Genomic DNA, 21,039 nt, shown 5'->3' with positions numbered 1-21,039 from the left:
TAAAACAAAAACATTGAAATGTTATATCGATAAACAATTCAAATTCACGTTCAAACTTCAATACGGGTGGTAATGAACATCCAAACGAGTAAACAATGATAACCAACACACATAAAACTCAAATTTGTCCCCAAAATGGTTTGAGGAATGAATATATGAAACTGGATGTAACTTAGACTACAGTTAACTATTGCTCTTTGCATTAATAATTTACGTTTAAAAGGAAAATAGAGAGGACCATCCTAATAAAATAACATTACTTTCTCCATATTTTGCTTCTAATCATAACAACGAAGACAATAAATGACAAAGTTGTTTCTTCTTTCTTTGACAACAAACAGAGTTTTTTAGATACCAAATAAACCAAATGGAGAGAATAAGAGTAAAAACAAGTGAGAAAAAAATAATTAAAACAACATGTGACGCCAATAAAAATTTAAAAAGCTAATCAAATTGCATTGACAAAAAAAAAAATGGTCATCCATACAAAAATTTTATAAATCAATGTTTGATCATCCTTACAAAAATCTCATAAAACAATATGTAATTTTAATTTTAGTTGTATATGTGTGTGGTATGTGGCATCATTATTAAACAAATCAGAGCAAGAGGCAAGGAGAGACCAAGTGGCAATGAGAGAGAGAGAAAATGAATGTGGCTAAAATAAGGGGCAGATGAAAGTCTAAACTTTAAAGAATAGTATAAAAGAGAGCAAGAGGCAAGGAGAGAGCAAGAGGCAAGGAAAGAGCGAGAGGCAGGGAGAGAGCGAGATTCAAGGAGAGAGCGAGATTCATGGAGAGCGAGATTCAGGGAGAGAGCGAGAGGCAGGGAGAAAGTAAGATTTAGGGAGAGAGCGAGATTCATGGACTGTGATTAGGCTTTTGAAAAATCAAGGCATGGTGGGATGCTTATCTAATTTGTATGAGAGTGTTGAAGCTTTAAATGACACATATTTACAACCAAATCAGAGAAAAGACACCCTTTTGAAGTCTAAAGTTTCACTATCTAGCTCTACCTTGCTTTTGTCTAATATTGAATCTTCAGCTGATCAAATGAAGTTATACATGTGCTCTCATAGATGTGACTATAAAGTTTCCAGTAATCCTAAATATCTTTGTCCGAGTTATTCGTATATTATGAACCAAGTCTGTGAATTTATGAATCCACCTAATAGTGCAACTACATAGGCAAAAAGAAATGTGGGAAGAGGATTTGTGAAGGATGTGGTTACTTACATGGTGATGGATGATTTGACTGTGAAACCAATGTCCACCATTTCTAGTATTACTCTCCTGAATAAGTTTAATATCAAAGAAGTTGGTGCTTTGGTGGAGAAAGTCATTACTTTGGATGTCAATCAGGGTGTGAAGCTGTTGAGGGCATCTTTGCAATCCAAGACTGTTCTTACAGATGTCTAAACTTTAGAGAATAGTATAGGAGAGAGCGAGAGGCAGGGAGAGAGCAAGACTCAAGAAGAGAGCGAGATTCAGGGAAAGAGTGAGATTCATGGACTGTGATTGGACTTTTGAAACATCAAGGCATAGTGGGATGCTTATATAATTTGTATGAGAGTGTTGAAGGTTTAAATGACACATATTTACAACCAAATCAGGGTGTGAAACCACTGAGGGCATCTTTATAATCCAAGACTGTTCTTACAGATGTCTAAACTTTAAAGAATAGTATAGGAGAGAGCGAGAGGCAGGGAAAGAGCGAGATTCAGGGACTGTGATTAGGTTTTGAAACATCAAGGCATGGTGGGATACTTAATTTGTATGAAAGTGTTGAAGCTTTAAATGGCACATATTTACAACCAAATCAGGGTGTGAAGCTATTGAGGGCATCTTTGCAATCCAAAACTGTTCTTACATATGTCTAAACTTTAAAGAATAGTATAGGAGAGAGCGAGAGGCAGAGAGAGAGTGAGATTCAGGGAGAGAGTGAGATACAGGGAGAGAGCGAGATACAGTTGAATAAAAAGTCAAAAAAAGAGGCAAGGAGAGAGCCAACAAAAAACACATCAAAATCCAGTGGTTTGGCTACCATAACTGCAGGATAGCCAACAATTCTTTAATTATCATAATGCTACTTAAGACATAACTAAAGTTTGCTATCATAACTGCAGGATAATAACATATTAGACAACTAAATAATGTAGTAATCATACCTAATTTGATGGGTCTCCTCTATGTGATCGTACCATGTCTTCAATCATCTTTTTTATTTCTTCCATTTGTCTTGCATGATCCTTTTGCATTCTTTTCTGAACGTCTTCAAGTTCCTTAATCCTCGACTGAGACTGTTGGAAATTGACTCTCAATTCATCCATTCCTGCCTCTGTTCCTTGAGTAGATGTCGAGCTTGATGAGATGGTACTCCTTTTTGACTTAGGCTTAGGACCCCAACCTAGACCTTTTGAATATCCGGGTCGTCTACCCAAAACCATCTCACAGATTTCATCCTCTGTTAGTGGTTGAGAACCTTCTATAGTGGTGCTGGATCATAATTTCAACATTTGATGCTAGACATAATAATTAAATGGGTAACAACGAGCGACTAAAGTTAAAAGTGAAAAAAAAACACGACAATAAAGAAAAAGATGTTACATGTGCACTTTCAGCTGCCTCGTTCACAAACTTACCACCTTTAGAGTGTGTTTCCCTAAATAGGTCAACACGTCCTATTTCTCGACCCTTCTTTGCCTACAACTCTGCTTGAATTTGCAGGAATGACTTTGATCCACTTATGTGGTCGAACGGTAATTTCTCTCTATTCTTCCTGTTCGTCACAGACATTTCCTACATTTGAAGAAAAACAAATATGTCAATAGTATGATGTATTAGTAAATGCAGCAAATGATACACGCCATAAATATTGTACCTGAAACGCTTCACTCTCGAAGCGGTTACACAAAAAGTACCAATCTTCTGGCCTATTTTTAAGCCAACTAGGCAAACTGGCATGTGCTTGCTGAAGATCTCCACATTTTCTGTAATATCTATGCAAATCTACTCTAAATTCTTTGAACGAGTTTTGCATTTGATGTTCTATAAAATGGTTAAGTCGTTGACTGGACAGATCAAGTTCGAAATAAGCCTAAAAAAGAGGGAGGGAAGAAGTAGCATAGATGATGTTCATGACTGTAAAATAATAAACTTATAATTACTTACCAATAATTGACTTTTAGCCAATTCTATGAACTCGTTTGGAACCTCAGCAAAACTACGACAACGTACTGGAAATGCAGATCTCACGGTGACACCTATCGCATTACTAAATCATACTGAATGTTGAGATATTGGTTTTGTCTCCCCCTCATTTATCACGATTGGAATTCTCCCATGTTTTTGGACAAATTTTTCCAACTCGATGTTCCACGAATGCTCTCGTTTATTCCGATTGGATGCTGAGCCACTATTTGAAGAATAAAAAATTTAAAACAGTGTATGATGTATTTCAGTTAACAGAATATATTTCAAAATATACTAACCTGAAGTATCACCCACAGAAGATACCGTGTTGTCTAGATATAACTCCTGAAATTCTTCATCAGCCTCCCGTTGCCTATTAGGGGTTGACATCGTATACAAACACAAAAAAGAGAAAACAATATTAAATTAACAATAAATACGTGTAAGCTAGAGAAAAAGAGAATTAAGTAGATACATCATTACTTATCATCGTAATCTAATTCAAATTATTCATCAGCACTTGAACTGTTATTGGGAGATAATTGTTCTTCATCATCATCGTTTATGAAGTCATGATCGCCATGTATAGTAATTGGTCTTTCCACAATTGTAGGATCAACGTCAACTCTGCATAAAGTAACCTTCTCAATGGTTTCATCCACTAAGACGCCACCAACAATATCTAGTAAATCTAGTTGTGTGTTTTCAACATCATCCACTTCCGATACATCCCATATTCATTTATTTTGGACTACTTGAACAACTTTTCAATTGCTACCATGTTTGATGTCATCAATGTAAAAGACCTATTGTGCTTGGATAGCAAAGATGAAAGGCTCGTCGACATACCAAAAGTGTGATGTATTGATCGATTTATATCCTAAATCCACATGTGTCCTATTACTTTTGTTATTATTTGTGTCAAACCATCTACACTTCAACAAGAAAACGCGTCTTCTGTTCGCATATTGGAAATCTAATACTTCATCTACAATACCGTAGAAATTGTTATCCACACTTGTGTTCTCACTGATCTCTCCGGCCACTAGGACTCCACTATTTTGTGTAGCTCGACGATTATCATGCTCTACAGTGTGAAACCGTATCTCATTAACAATGCATCCATTGTAAGAGTGTACCTCAGACGAAGGTCCCATTGCAAGTGAAAAGAAATCATCGGAGATAACTTCTCTCTCGTGCCGTTGTAGAACCTGATAATTACTTATACATTAAAAATGAATACGAAAAATGAATCATCCCTCAACTATTGCCTACAAAATGACTATGTATACCTGAGATTTGAACCAATTGGGAATTTGTGTTGATGTTTTCTATATAAGTTAAAGGCGCTTTGAGCTTCACGATGAATTAATCTTAAATGTTGCCTACAAAATTGATCATTTAAATGTTATATCAAAGGAGATACCCTAGAATTTAGAAAAGGAAAAAGTTTGAAACGTACTTGTGATAGTCTGTTATTTCTTTACAATTGTTGAGAATGTACCAATGTGCAATACGCTTTTCCTCCGTTGATAGCGTCCGTAAGTTGACGCCCCTAATGGTCGTACCCTCTGCCTAAATAATTCAAATTCACCAAATATCTTGTGATCGGTAATGTTATCATCATTTCGTTCATCTCTATTGAATCTCATTTCAATCCCACTTAGATATCGCGAGCAGAAGTTCCATGATTCATTGCATATGCTTCCGCTATAGACCCCTCGGGACGTGCTTTTTTCCGTACAAATTGTTTTAATGTTCGTAAACTTCTTTCAATAGGATACATCCAGTAACTAACTGGACCCACCACTTTGGTTTCATATGGTAGATAAACTGCAAGGTGTACCATTACATCGAAAAAGGCAGGTGGGAATATTCTCTCCAATTTACAAAGTATGACTATGATGTCTGCTTGTAGTCTGTTCAAATCACTTACACATATTGTCGTTGCACATAAGTCACGAAAGAATGTACACAACTCAACAATAGCAGTGATACGTTCTTCGGTAGGTATGCTCGAATACCAATAGGGAGTAGTCTGTGAAGCAACATATGACAGTCGTGTGTTTTCAGCCCCGATATTTTTCCATCTTTGTCATTTACACATCGTGATATGTTAGATACGAATCCATCAGGGAATTTTATTGATTTTAAATACTTACAAAATGAAATCCGTTCACCTTTATTAATGTGTATGCTGTGTGTGGTTTTACAAATTTGTTCTCGACCTGTATCAAGTGTAGGTCCTTTCTTATCTTTAAATCTTGTAAGTCTAATCGAGCGTTCGTTGTATCCTTTGTCTTTCCTTCAATATTTAACAATGTGCCCACCAAATTGTTGCATATGTTTTTTTCAATATGGATTACATCCAATTTATGTCGTAACAATAGTCTAGACTAATATGGAAGTTGGAAAAAAAATACTTTTTTAGTGCAGTTTAGAATTCGTTTTTTTTTTTTTTTTTTTTTATCTATCTTCGATGGATGTTTGCTAAGCACAGAAAAGTTTAGCGTATTATTTGTTGTAATATCTCTTCTCCATTCATTATGACTGGTGGAGGTCTACGTTCAACTTTTCCATCATGTTGTCTACTTTGACGCCAACTATGATTCTCCGAAAGATAACGTCGATGTCCCATAATTGATATTTTTTCTCTTATCCCGAAGGACGAATGATCTTCTTTGCATATTGGACATGCTTGATAACCTTTTGTACTCCACTCAGATAAGTCACCGTATGCAGGGAAGTCATTAATCGTACATAATAAGGTAGCATATAGTTGAAAAAAATCACCAGCAACAGAATCATAAGTTCGCACACCAATTGTCCACAACTCTTTCAACTTTTCAATCAACGGTTGCAAGTAAACATCAATTTCCTTTCCAGGAGATTTTGGACTAGGTATGAGCAAAGACATGAAAAAGTTTGTTTCCTTTATGCATTTCCAAGGGGGCAAATTATAAGGAATTATCACCACAGTCCACATACTATAAGAAGTGCTCATATTTCCAAACGGATTGAAGCCATCTGAAGCTAATCCCAAATGAACATTTTGAGGATCTAAAGCGAAATGAAGGAATTCACGATCAAAATGTTTCCACCCCTCTGCATCAGTTGGATGTTGCAATACATCATCCGTTTCAACTCGCTTATCTTTATGCCATCTCATGTTAGAAACGCATTCTTTTGATGCAAACAATTGTTTTAATCTCGGTATCAATGGAAAATGACGCAATACCTTATGTGTTAATTTTTTTACCCTTGCCATCATTAACTTTGTACCGAGACTCACCACAAACAGGGCATTGTTGCAAATCTGCAAACTCTTTCCAATATAATACACAATCATATTTGCACGCATGAATAGACTTATAACCTAGGCCTAAATCATGCAATTTTCACTTGGCTTCATAAAAGGAAGTAGGTATAGAGGTGCCAGCTAGAAACGTTGCTTTTAACAATTGCCAGCAACATGTCAAACGATTGTTACTGCCAACGCGTTCAGACTTTGAATAATGACATGCAACTTCACTAAAAGTTTAAGGAACGAAATTGGGCGAACACCCAGGTTATAATTCAATTACGTTGCTTCGGTTCATTTAAATCCTCGATAAGTTCGTCGGATTATCTCTTTCTGGACCATTGAATAGGAATTTACATTATTCTCAATCCTTCCTTCATTTGCATTTTTTTTTCAATTGAGACTTGTAAATCGATTTATAAGATTCACCATCTCATTTCTTTCGACACACATTACTCTCTATACTATCTTAGCTTCACACCTAGTGTTGACATGACTTGTAATGACTTCTAATAAAGTTTACTGGCTCAATCCATGGATATACCCCTTTCACCAATATGAGGGACATATTCCATTATCGTTAATAGATTCGTTCCACAATACCTTCATATCTGTTTCCCAAATTGAATCTCATAGAATTCTTGCAGGACATCTTATTCGTCCGGAAATCATTAACATGAAAACCTTGCCCATATCTAAGAATTTTGATACTCATTTTCTATACTCCACTGATAACTTATTCCTTAGTTTATTCCATTCTTTATTCATCTTTAAAAATAAAATATTTTCTGACCAACTTGTAATCCAAAACAACTAACCTGGATTAGAGGATAAAGCTAATAAAGTATTATTAAGGCATTTGAGTTCCATTAATTTTCATTTCTTATAGGCAAACTAAACACATAAGATCCTCTTAGACCGCATTAAAAGTGTATTTTAGGCAACTTTCTAAATGTTTTATTTAGTACGTCTCAAGCTTTCAATTTTGTGTTCTATATAGGCTTATCTATTCACATCTTCTAAAAATTTACATAGCCTATTGGACACAAAATTTAAGTTCAATTTTCTATGTAGATACAAAAATTAGTTTATGTCTAGTAGATTCCGTTTAAATTTTTACAAAATTATTAAATGGGTTTAAGTACTAATATTTTTAAAACTAGTGGGGAATGAAGAAGAGGCGTTGGTTTTAAACCAAATTTTGCGGAGAGGTGAATAACTTCCACAAATGTGTAGGAAATCTATAACATATATTATAGTAAATTTAAGTAATCATACCTTAAGAATTAAAAGGAAAAAAAAAAACTCAACATTCCACAATAACATTCCAAATGCCATAATTCATTAATTCATCATTAGATTTACCAACGATGCTAGAAATTAAAACAATTAGCAACCACAATCATTAGCCAAACATTAGTAAACATGCTAAAAATTAAAACCATTACCAACGATTACAACATGCTAGAAATTAAAAGACAATTGGAGTAAATTAAGATACAAAATATTTAGCAGAAATAAATGAAAATGGATGTTGCACGCCTTGATGAAAGCGTTGAAATAAATAAACAATTTTGCAAAGCAAATTGAAGGGAGATGGTCGGGCTTGGCGTAACGGCGGCTGTCTGAGAGAGGGAAGGGCAGGCGGCGGTGTAGGCAGCTGAAAGAGGGGGCGCGACAGGGGGGAAGTGAGCGGGGGGTGAAGGGAAGAAGGAAACTGGGTGGCGGGTGTGAAGAAGGGGTGACGGAAGGAGGGGGTTAGGGTTTTTTGAGAGGTGAGAGAGAAAAAATTTTAAGGGAGTGGGAAGAAGAAGGGGTCTGGTTTTAACCAAAACCCCTCTCCCGACGTCGGCCGACGAGCGTCGGGAGATCCGTCGGGAGTTCCCGTGGAACTCCCGACAAACCTTTACGGCGTTGGGAGTTCTTGGGGAACTCCCGACGGTCCTTTACTTTGTGGGGAGAACCGTCTCTCCCTACGACCTAACTCCCGACGCACTAAAATAGCATCGGGAGTTCCCGTTTTTCTTGTAGTGTGTTTTAATTTGTTTTTTTTGCTATATACTAAAAAATATTTCGATTAATATCAAATTACTATAAAGAACACACCTATTAAACACTATGAACTAATGATTTAAAAACATTTTCATCGACTGTTTTTTAAAGCATATGATTGATTCTAGTTGGTCATTAGAGTTAGTCATTAGGAGTTAATCATTGAAGATACTCGATTTAGTTGGTCGACCGTTGGAGGTGAACGTTGTTGGAATTGGTTGTCAAAGGACGTCGTTGTAGTTAGTCGTTGGGGTTGATTATTGGAGATGGTTGCTGAAGGTGGTCACTAGAGTTGGCCATCCAAAGTGGTCACATGAGTTGGTGGTGATAGTTGTTGGAGTAGGTTGTCGAGGATGGTCGCTGAAGATGGCCGACCGAGGGTAGTGGTAGCTGATGACAACCACGGAGGGTGGTGGTAACTAATGACAACCATGGTAGAAGTGGAGTAGAGGACTATAGAGGGCATTTTAGTAATTTTATGTGTGATACAAATTAGAAATATTAACTATTAAACACTCAAAATTCATATTTTTAAAAGTTGCTTTCAAGTGTATTTCGCTTAAACCAACTTATTTCATAAACTTATTTTTGTTGGGGGAAATGATATTATATAATAACTGAGTACACTGCAAACTGATTACTCATCAACTAGAAATAGTATACTCAATATATAATATTCAAACTCAAACATAAGCCATATGGTGTAACAAGACTTAGATATGAAAATAATCAAAAACTTGAAAAAACTTCAAAACCTTTAGAGATTCAAAACATAGTCGAGACACGTTTTTGATAAGCGCTATCTCGAAGATAACTATTTGCTCTGCACGGGCTGTAAGCAGACTACAAGACTACAATGATTATTCTCAACAGGATAGAACAACTAACTTCGGTAGAACTACAACCTCGAACTACTTGGATTTGTTAAAACTCTTAATGCTTTCAACTCAACTCGAGATAGAAAAAAAAAAAAAAAAAAAAAAGATAACTCTTCAATTTTGAATGGGATGCAATAAATGAACAACCAAGTTGCTATTTATAGGTTAGCAACTTAGTAGCTCTCTAAAATACAAAATAAAATGGGGCCTTTTAAATATAAAAAATATTTTAAAATATTTATACTTTATAGCAAAAAGTTCCAAAAGTGTTTTGTAAATATTTTTGGAGTGTTTTTATTTATAATAATTTTTCAAATAAAATGAAATAAATACAAAATTTTAAAATTTGTCAAATTTAACATTGTTACTTGATCAAATTCGAATATAACTCATCCAAATTGAAGAAACTACAAATTTCACTTTCATACATGTTAAATTTGTACATGAAACATCATCTTAATTTGAAGTTTTAATGCAATTTGAAAATTTCTTTTTTCTTTTTTCTTTTTTTAAGTACAAATTGGGGGTTGCGGGATTTGAACTAAGAATTTCTTGATCCTCAACACCTATAGATACTAGTTGAGCTAAGCCCCTATTGGCCTATTTGAATATTTCAAACAGTGAACTTAATCTACACAATTAAAATCAATTTTATGTTTCAATATTCAACAAATTTTTGTTGGGGTCTAAGCCCTAAACTCATGGTTTGTAAATAAATAAATAATTCATTGATTATTAATAAAATAATTTGTTATTCTATTTGGTCCTAAATTTGCATAACTCTATCCAATAAAGCAAAATCCAAGGTTATTTAAATAAGGCTTGAATAGTATGTAGTTGACATACAGTAGATAATGTTCAAGTAATAAGATAAAGGGTCTATAGCAGATGGATATGGTTGGATGCCTTATTCTCGTGACACTATGGATACATCTTATTTTGTAAGTGTTACAAACGATGTAATCCAAATCGTTCATGTGGAGACATGTGAGTAGAGGTATCCTATACAAAGGATTTGTATAAGAGTGGGTCACGAAATAATTAATTTCTCTTTATAACTTCGTTAATTAAAGAGATTAATCTTTCATAGGATAATCATATATAACTCGATCTTAATTCTGAGTGAGTTATGAACTTTTGCCTGTGAAAGCTCGACCTTTGATTTGCATGAGTGACAGTGGCCTAAAGTACCAACTCGATATGCCTACCATTTTGAAGAGTTGACCAAATATGAAGCTGGGAATGTAATTTCACAAGATGAAATTCACTTCTTTTCATCGAGAGGAACTTGGTTTATGGTTGGACAAATATTAAATTGTTTATTAGGAGATTAGTGGTACTTAAGGATATAGAGGTAATTACAAGGGTAAAATGAACATTTGACCCAACTGTAATTACGAATGACTCGTGAAGGATTGACTTAGATGTATTGATTATATCCATGGACACAACTTGTCCTACAATGCATAAGAATTAACTATGGATCTATAATGGTTTGGCCCATAGTTAATGAATGTTGATTAATTAGTTAAAGAGTTTACTTAATTAATCTCGAGTCGTTGGAACTTATAATATATAGATTCATTAGGTCCTCGTGCTAGCTCACAATGGATCAACAAGGATCAAAGTTTTGAAAGAATAATTTGAAATGTTCAAATTAGTTTAGAAAAACATGTATTAATTGTATATGATATGATTAATACAAAAAATAATATATATAGATACATAATTTAATAGTTAATTATGAATATGATTCAAATTTAAACTATACATTATAGAAGAATTAATATATTTGAATGTGATTTAAATATTAAATTAATATGAATAATATTCATATTAAAAACATAGGTTACATTCATATTAAAATCACAAGTTAACTATTTCAAAATTATTATCTCTTAGATTTTATAAAATTTCACTTACATCCAACAAATTTTGAAAAATTAATTTTCTTAAATATGACAAATAATTTTGAAATTTTAAAATCACTCCAAATAGTTCAGGAAAGTCGAATCAAAGGTTACAATTATTATTATTTGTTAAATTTCTTTTCAAAATTTGTTAGAGGTAATTGAAATTTTATATAGTGAAGGGAATAAGCTTAGCAAACCAAACAAATAATTCAATTAAATATCCCAAATTGACTAATTCAATTTGGATGAACCACAATATTTCTCTTTAATGGAGTATATATTAGGCGAGATTACATAAACAAATAAAGACTTTGCAGATGGCACTTTTTATGTTCTCAATCATTTTCCAACATCAATTTTAATCCACACGTTCACACTTTATGATCAATTTTATAATCGTAATCAAATATATGATAAGGTAGATATTATTTTATTAATTAAGACATATTTTTTATTAGACAATTAAGAGTATGAATCGTTCAACGCATATGATTGAAATTAATAAATAAAAAAACAATGCAAAATTTTTTCAAAATATTTATAAATAATAATAAATTATCATAATAGTAGTCTATTGTAGATAAATAGTAAAATTTTATTATATTTATAAATATTTTGATTAATTTTCTATATTTGAAAACAATTCTATACCTAGTTTATGCATTTTAAAGTGGATTTTACTGTATTCCTACATAAATTAATTAAGAATCTTTTTCCACATAATTTTCTCCACTTTAATATATGCAAAAGGAACCACCAAAGAAAATGAAGCCCTCATATCATTGCACTATTGGAGGCAATCACAAAGATAAGATTTGTCCCATGAGAACCCAACAATATACCACTCAAACTTTTATAAAAACTATCAGTTTACTAAGTACAATTTAACTTATATATTTTACCATTTGTATCATAGTGTCTATCCTAAAATTTTTTATCAAAATTAAATGTCAAATTTGATTATACGCAACAGTTTAGTTATTATAATTTATAAATAAATTTAACTTTTTCAATCAATTTATCAATCTACATGGATAAGAATATTAACTCATACCAATATTTTTAATGATAGGGAATAAATCCTTACAAAAAAAAGTAAAGTACATGAACTAAATCGTTATTTATTGAAGTTTATGGATTAAATTATTATAAATTTGAAAGTATTTGAACTCAATCTTATGAACTAAAATTTAAAGACTAAATTTTTACTTTCATGAAAATTCAAAGACCGAAAGTGTACTTTTTGAAAAAAAAAAAAAAATCTTCGAACAATTCTCTCACTAAAAAACCCCCAAAATATTTTATTCTGTTAAAACCAATCATTATTATATACCCGTATATAATCCCATTTAAAATTTAAAGGCAGCATCTGAATGTGCTTGGAATACAAGCACTTTGATATTTTTGCACAGTTAATAGCACTACATTCTAGAGTCTATAAAGCTTAGAACCACTTTTAAAGCTGAAGAGAATATAGAACAAAAAAGCACCCAAAAGAAGCTTGACCCCTCAAAATAATATGGCCTAAAATGGCTGTCCAAAATTGCTCCCAAAATGCTCTCTTTAAATCCTCCCACCTTCACATGACAAAATAAGACAAAAGAATCCAAATATAAAAACCATAGCCACTCTACTTACTTCAAACTCTACATATATACATATATATTTTCATAACAACTCTCCCTCCTTGTAGCTAGCTAGTACTACTCCATGGCGGTTGAGATTGCGAAGGAGCCATTCGAGGTTGATCAGACCATTGTCGAAGATGATAACAATCTACGATGGAAGAGGCTTCAACCATGGACGAAGCAATTATCAATTAGAGGAATAATAGCGAGTGTCATTATTGGAAGCCTCTATAGTATCATAGCCATGAAATTAAACCTTACCATTGGACTCGTCCCGAATCTCAACGTCTCCGCCGCTCTTCTTGCATTCGTCTTTGTTAGAGCGTGGACCAAAATTCTTCAAAAAGCTGGCTTTGTAACTAAACCTTTCACTCGTCAAGAGAACACCATGATCCAAACTTGTGCCGTTGCTTGTTATAGCATTGCAGTTGGAGGTAAATTAAATGCCACTCTACTACCATTAGTTTACGCTTCTTATTTTCTATTTTATTCTCATTTCTTCTTGTTCTTATTTTTTTCAAAAATAAAAATTAAAACATGTTTGTTTATTTTTCCTTTTTTTTTTTCTCTAACTTTTCTATTGAAAAGATGGAATCAAGATAGTGCTCGGTACTTATGTCTTGTTTTTCCTTCCCCATTTTTTCATTTAAAAAAGAAATTTAAGTCTTACCGCAATATTCTTTTTCTAAAATAATTATTTTTCATTCTTTTTTTTTTTATAAAAAATACTTAGATGCATCTCGGGTATCACATATTTTTGTGTATCCTACCAAATTGTTCAATCATAATTTGCTATGTGGTAAAATTTACTTTTTTTTTTCTTTTTTTTTTAAAAAATATTTTAATATTTTTTTATGTGAATGATGAGAAGGAATGAAAAAGATGAGTGGTGCTCGAGATGCACCCAAATGTTACTTTTTTTAATAATAGAAATGATACTAATACTTTTTTTTTAAAGGGTAGAAACAAAGAACCAAGAAAGTATACAATATTAAATATGATTCTTGCCAATAATTAAAAAAAAAAAAAGCTCTTTATGTTTTTCTAAGAATTTTGAAAGAAATCAAAATTGAAAAAGAAAAGAAAAAACGAAACTGAGCCTTGAAAAAACTTATTTTTTATACTGAACATTATGAATTTTTTAGATGATTTCGAGATGGACTCAAATATATAAATGTGAATAAATTTTTTTTTCTTTTTTTATGAATGCAGGTGGATTTGGTTCATATCTATTGGGGATGAGTAGAAAAATATATGAACTATCGGGAGCACATACGGAAGCAAATTTTTCATATAGTGTGAAAGAACCAAGATTAGGGTGGATGACTGGATTTCTTTTTGTTGTTTGCTTTGTGGGCCTTTTTGTTTTGATTCCTCTTAGAAAGGTTCGTTTTTTTTTTTACTATTTCGAAACACCAAAAAAATGAATTGTAGTTTGATATGATATCTTATAGGGTCTAGATTTTTAATGATGGGTTAAGGTATATTCCTCAACAAAAGTTTGGTTGATATGATTAACATATTGACAATGATACCCATTTTTTTTTTTTACTTCGAACAAGTCAGAATACGTGTTATAGAGCGTCTAACTTCTTAACCGAAAATATATGTCTTAATTAGTTAAAGGTTGAGTTACATATACTTTTTTAATCGAAAAGCTTGAGTCATATTAAGCTAAGCAATATTAATGAAGTGGGACAAAGATTAATGATATGTGATAATAGCAAACACTTTTTCCCCCTAAAATATAACTTGAAGAAAATAAACACTTTTAAATTTATTAAGCCAAATACAATTAGTATGAAATTTTCCAAACTAAATTGAGATTTTAGGGGGCGTTTGAGACAAGAATTTAGTTATTATAGTCTTAAATTATTATAGTTGAGTTATAATAGTTTGCGTTTGGATGTAGATTATTTTAGTTTAAATTATAATAATATGTGTTTGAGATGTAAACTATTTTAGTTTGAGAAGGATTAAACACTATAGCAAAAAATTAAAAAAAAATGATGAATGTAAAATCGTAAAAATTGTAGCAAATAGTAAGTACGGTAACAACTGAAGATTTTGAAATAGTGTTAACTGTGGCTAAATGAGAATTTTAAAATAATATTTATGTAAAAGGCGATTATTATAATCGGATAGTTCTCGCCTCAAACGTCTCTAATCTCTCTTTTTCTTGATATCTATATGTAAATTTTATTACGAAGACATCCTTAGAAAAAAAAAAAAAACAATAAATAATTGTTAAATTTTGAGTGGTGGTAAATAGAAAGAGGCCTACCAAATCTTTACAAGAGTTGGCAGGTATGTTTGGTAAGATATTTGTTAAATATACATTAAACACGATTAAATATAAAGCATAAAGTTATGAAATAGAAATATTTAAGAATAATAATAATAAAAAAAAAACTAGAATATAATAAATATAAAAGTGAAAGGTTATACTATTGTTATTTTTTTCTAAAAAAGAAAAAAGAATTGAAGGGTTTTAATTTAATGGGTGGTGGTGCACAGATTATGATAGTGGACCTGCAATTGACATTTCCTAGTGGCATGGCAACAGCAGTTATGATCAATGGCTTCCACAATCAGGGTGATGAGATGGCAAAGTAAGCCTTTTCTTCTCTTACATCCCAATTTCTATATTTGTTTATAATTTTTTTCTAATTAAAAATTTTATTTTTGAAATCTTATTTGTGTCTAATAAGTTTGTACAATTCCAATTCTGTCTAATAAATTTTTATTATATTGTTATAAAATTAATTTTTTTTGTCTAATTAGAAATTAAAATCTTGACTTATGATCAACAAATTAGTGAATTTTAAAAATATCAAATAATGTTAAAAAAATCTATTAAATACAAAACTAAAAATTTAGAGATTTGTTGTACACTTTTTAAAGTTCAAGAATGATTTTTTTTGGATGTTAAAATATATCGTTTTAGTTGGTGTACTTTGAGTTCTAGTATGCAATTGTCTAAAATTAATTTCTCTCTATTTTCATTTAATATTTACTTTTAATAAATCTTAAATTGAGTAATTCAAAATTAATTTAGATTACAATGAATTAGACTAAAGGTTTGTTTGAGATTTATTTTAGAAGAGATAGAAGTGATTTAAAAATAAAAAGATTTCATCGCAAATATGTTGAAATCACTTTTAAGAACACATTCATTTTACAGCTATTTTAGAACCAGTTTTTTACTAGTTAGATTCTCTTAAAATTTTGTACAGTTTTTATTTTTTAATTTTATCTTTTAAAACTAAGATTTATTTTGTATATCTATTTTTCTCACTTAATCGAATCTATCTCATAATTTTTATAAGTTGAATGCATGAAATCTTTTAAATAAAATATAAATTATAAAAAATTAATCTAGAGTAAATAAAATATATCCTTCTAAACAATTATATAAAATAATAAATTAAAAAAAATTAAAAGTCAATAATAATTATATTTTAATTATTATATCTAAAATAAAATATTTTAGTATTTAATTATCAAACACTATAACCTACATGTTCAGGTTTCAACGTGGAATTTACCAAACACTAATTTACTTAATTTCACGGTTGATTTTTCTAGAAGCAAATTGAAATCTAAAATACAAAGATGAAAATAATATTTTATGATTATTATTATTATTATTATTATTTTGTTAGATATGGAGAAAGTGGTGATGTATTATTATTTGAAATTGTGACAGGAAGCAAGTTAAAGGGTTTATGAAGTACTTTTCATTCAGCTTCTTTTGGGCTTTGTTCAAGTGGTTCTTTTCTGGCAAAAATGGATGTGGTTTCTCCCAGTTCCCCACTTTTGGACTCACAGCTTGGAAGCAAACGTAATCACTTTATTTATTTTTTTTAAAAAAAATTAGGTTTATAAACATCATTTTCACCTCTAAATTTCTTCATTTCATTATTTATTTTCTGCTAATATTTTCAAAAATTAAAAGAAATTAATTTTTATTTTTTCAGAATTTGATTGAGAATCAGGTGTTTCTTTAAGAATTGTAAAAATGATAATAACAAAATGGAGAGGAAACATATATAAATTTTAGAAACTTACAACTAAAAAATATATAACCAAATAGGGTCTTTATTCAGTTATAATTCTCTTCTTAATTTCACAATAAAGCAAATAGAAATTTAACTAAGGCTATAATGTACCTAATAAAAGTTGGTTCAAATCATACCCAACTTAACTATTAACTACAAGTGAGCATTAGTAACAACTTTAAAATAAATGTGTTAAATGTCGAAATTAAATTCAAAATTTAAGAGAAAAATTTTAATATTTTTTAAATCTAACTACAAAAAGTGAAAAAGTTGTTTTTTCTCCCACATGTCTACTATCATCTAGATATAATAAATAAAGATGTTTTAGAGAAATTTAACTAAGAATATTATGTAATGTAACTAATTAAATTGTGCTCAAGTCATACAATTAAATGTTATGTTAACTTATGATGGGTGTTTTTGTCATTGATAACTAAAATTGATCAACTTTTGGCAGATTCTTCTTCGATTTTGACTCAACTTTTGTAGGAGCAGGAATGATTTGTACCCACTTAGTGAACTTATCATTACTTTTAGGAGCTATTCTATCTTATGGTCTAATGTGGCCTCTTCTTGATCAACTCAAAGGCCATTGGTATCCTGACAACTTGGACGAAAATGACATGAAGAGTTTATATGGATACAAGGTTTCTTTTTCCTCTCGAGTCGGTTTGGAACGTCTTTCTTATCGTTTGACATATGTATTCAATAAAATAAATAATTTATGATCTTTGTCATCAACTTTTCAGGTTTTTCTATCTGTTGCTCTAATTCTAGGAGATGGACTTTACAACTTCGTCAAGATTCTTGCTTCAACAATCATAAATATATGGAAAGTCAAGAAAGCAAAAAAAGGTTCTTCCTTTATTATAACATGTTTTTAAAAACTATATGTTTAAGCTAACATTTTTTCCCTTATGTTAGAGATAAGTTTTGAGTTTGTGTCCAAAAGATCCACTAATAATTTAGTTAGTTCGATGTTTATGCTCCTAAAAACTTGGTCAGTCATATTAGATTCTAAACAAACAACACCATCAAAACACAAATGAAAAGTATACAAAGAACGTTTGAGGTAAAACTACTATATATGTACACACAATCTTAAAAACTCAAGGTCTTGAAACAACCTTCTTTTTAAGTATGGAAACTATATGCACTATCTTGGAAGTTCTAGAACTTTCATTAGAAATATTTTGAAGTACACAAAATCTTCCAAGTTTAAGAAGGTTTTTTAAAAACTTTTACAATATAAGAAGAACAAATGCGCAAACACAATTTTGAATTAGTTTGAAACCAAGTTCATAAACTTTTTAAAAGTAGCTGAAATACATAAATAAAAAACAAACAACCTTAAAGATTGAACAAAATATATATGTAATCGACATGAGCATATAATTTAGACACCTATTACCATTCTAGATGTTACAACTTCAAAAACTTTATATCCCATCATTGTTAAATTAACCACCAACTTTTCAAAAGTAGAAAGATTAATGTAATCTAAAAGATCATATGTTGTTGTTGTTGTTCCAACAGGTTTAGAACACAAAGAGAACTCAAAAACAGACAAAAAACAAGATGAAATCTTCTTAAGAGAAAGCATCCCATTGTGGGTGGGAGTCATCAGCTACATAATCTTGGCAACAATGTCCACCATTGTTATCCCACAAATGTTCCCTCAACTCAAATGGTACTTCGTTATCGTTGCCTACATCCTCGCCCCTTCCCTCGCCTTCTGCAACGCTTATGGAGCCGGTCTCACAGACATCAACATGGCCTTCAACTACGGCAAAATTGCCCTCTTCATCCTCGCTGCAATTAGTCCGAAACATGAGGCCCTTATCGCTGGTTTGGCTGGTTGCGGTCTCATAACTTCCGTCGTCTCTGTTGGCTGCACTCTAATGCAGGATTTTAAAACAGCCCATTTGACCTCCACCTCCCCTAGAGCCATGTTTGTCAGCCAAGTTATCGGTACGACAGTTGGGTGCATCACAGCGCCACTAAGTTTTTTTCTGTTCTACAACGCGTTCGACGTGGGAAATCCCAAGGGGGAGTTCAAGTCACCATACGCTTTGATATATAGGAACATGGCGATTCTAGGAGTCGAGGGGGTCTCGGCTTTGCCAGAGCATTGCTTGCAGATGTGTTATGGGTTTTTCGGGTTCGCAATTGGGGTGAATTTAGTGAAAGATTTTGTTGGTGGTAGGATTGGGAAGTTGATGCCGATACCCATGGTGATGGCGGTGCCGTTTCTGGTTGGCGGGTTTTTCACCATTGATATGTGTTTAGGGAGTTTAATTGTATTCATTTGGGGTAAAATGAATAAGAAGAAGGCGGAGCTGATGTTGCCGGCGATAGCTTCCGGCTTGATTTGTGGGGAAGGACTCTGGGCTATACCGGCCTCCTTTCTTGGTCTTGTTAAGATTAATCCTCCTATTTGTATGAAGTTTGTGCCCTCATAGCTACCAATGTTGGAAGTGTGTGGTGAGCACTCACAAATAAATAACCAACTAATGGTTATTTGAGAGAAAGCAAAACCAATTTTAATTGAAAGACTCTTCAAATTTGGTTCACATTTTCTATTCAACTCTCTTTGCGTGTTTTTCTCTACACACTTAGATACATCAACAATGTTAATGTGAATCCTATTTATAAGATTGTCATGGGTAAACTTAAATACATAATTCACACCCTAATTAAATATACATGGAGCAATTAAAATCATACACTTAATTCATGTGAAACTCTACTAAATTAACTCTTACATTAACATACTTAATTAACTCTCATCTTTTATTTTTTCCAACTCTCATAAATTAATTTATCTATAACTTATCTAATTAAAACATGTTTAATTTTCGACATCCATCCTTAAACATGTTTTCTAGAAACTCCAAGCAAAGTTCTTAACTTGTTAAACACATCAACTTTGAGTGACTTAGTGAAAATATCTGCAATTTGATCTTCAATCTTCACATATTCAACTTGAACCTCCTTTCTTGAAATGCAATCATTAATAAAATGAAATATTGTATCAATGTACTTGCTACAATCATGAAACATTGGATTCTTTGTTAAAGCAATTGTTGACTTATTATCTATATGGATCACAGTTGCATCATCTTGCAAAATTTCATTGTCTTTAGCAAATTTCTTAACCAAATTGCATGAAAAATACATGAGACTGCAACAACATATTCTGCCTCACAAGTAGATAATGTCATAATAGGTTGCTTTATAGAACTCCAAGTAAATGCAGTATTACCAACAAAGAACACATATCCACTTGTAGTTTTTCGATCATGGACATCTCCAGCCCAGTCACTATCACAATAACCTTCAAGCTTGAATTCTTTAGATGAAGAATAAAATAATCTATAATCAAGCGTACCTTTGAGGTAACGAAGAATTCTCTTTGCCACTTTCAAATGAGTAATTGTAGGAGATACCATAAATCGACTAATCAATCCAACGCTGATAAGAATATTTGGTCGTGTGCAAGTCAAATATCTCAAACTTCCAATTAAGCTTTTGAAATATGAAGGATCAACAATGTCTCCTTAATATTTGGACAATTTTATCCCAACTTCAATTGGAGTTGTGACAGGATTAGAATTGATCATCTTGAACTTCTCTAGAATTTCTCTAGCATATTGTTCTTGAGAGATAAAAATACCTTCCTCTAATTGCTTCACCTTAATGTCAATGTAATATAATATCAACCCAATATCTGTCATTTCAAATTATTGGGTCGTTGCCTTATTGAGATCTTCAAACATACTTGCACAATTTCCTGTAAAAATTAAGTCATCTATATATAGACAAACCAACAAAATATATCCACAGTTTTTAGTCTTAATATATAGAGAATTTCATAAGGATATCTCAAATACCTATTATCAAGGAAATATCCATTGATTCTGTTATTCCACATTCTAAGCACTTGTTTCAATCCATACAATGCCTTCTTTAATTTCAAGACTTAATCTTCTTAACCTTTCACAACATAGCCAAG

At 31.8% G+C, this 21,039-nt stretch overlaps 1 protein-coding gene across 1 annotated transcript; it reads left to right on the top strand.

The window, feature by feature from the left end:
* The first annotated feature begins 12,820 nt into the window (after positions 1-12,820).
* On the top strand, positions 12,821-19,681 carry LOC120092793 (metal-nicotianamine transporter YSL1-like). Its single transcript, XM_039050998.1, has 7 exons — positions 12,821-13,397; positions 14,176-14,348; positions 15,481-15,575; positions 16,673-16,807; positions 17,482-17,671; positions 17,774-17,879; positions 18,561-19,681. Exons 1-7 carry the CDS (start codon positions 13,046-13,048, stop codon positions 19,484-19,486), a joined length of 1,977 nt encoding a protein of 658 aa, XP_038906926.1. The 5' UTR covers positions 12,821-13,045; the 3' UTR covers positions 19,487-19,681.
* Positions 19,682-21,039: the final 1,358 nt, after the last annotated feature.

Source organism: Benincasa hispida, chromosome 12 (assembly GCF_009727055.1).
Source record: "Benincasa hispida cultivar B227 chromosome 12, ASM972705v1, whole genome shotgun sequence".
NCBI classification, from domain to species: domain Eukaryota; kingdom Viridiplantae; phylum Streptophyta; class Magnoliopsida; order Cucurbitales; family Cucurbitaceae; genus Benincasa; species Benincasa hispida.
The sequence above is the reverse complement of the archived record's forward strand: the minus strand, read 5'-3'. Positions and strand labels throughout refer to the sequence as shown.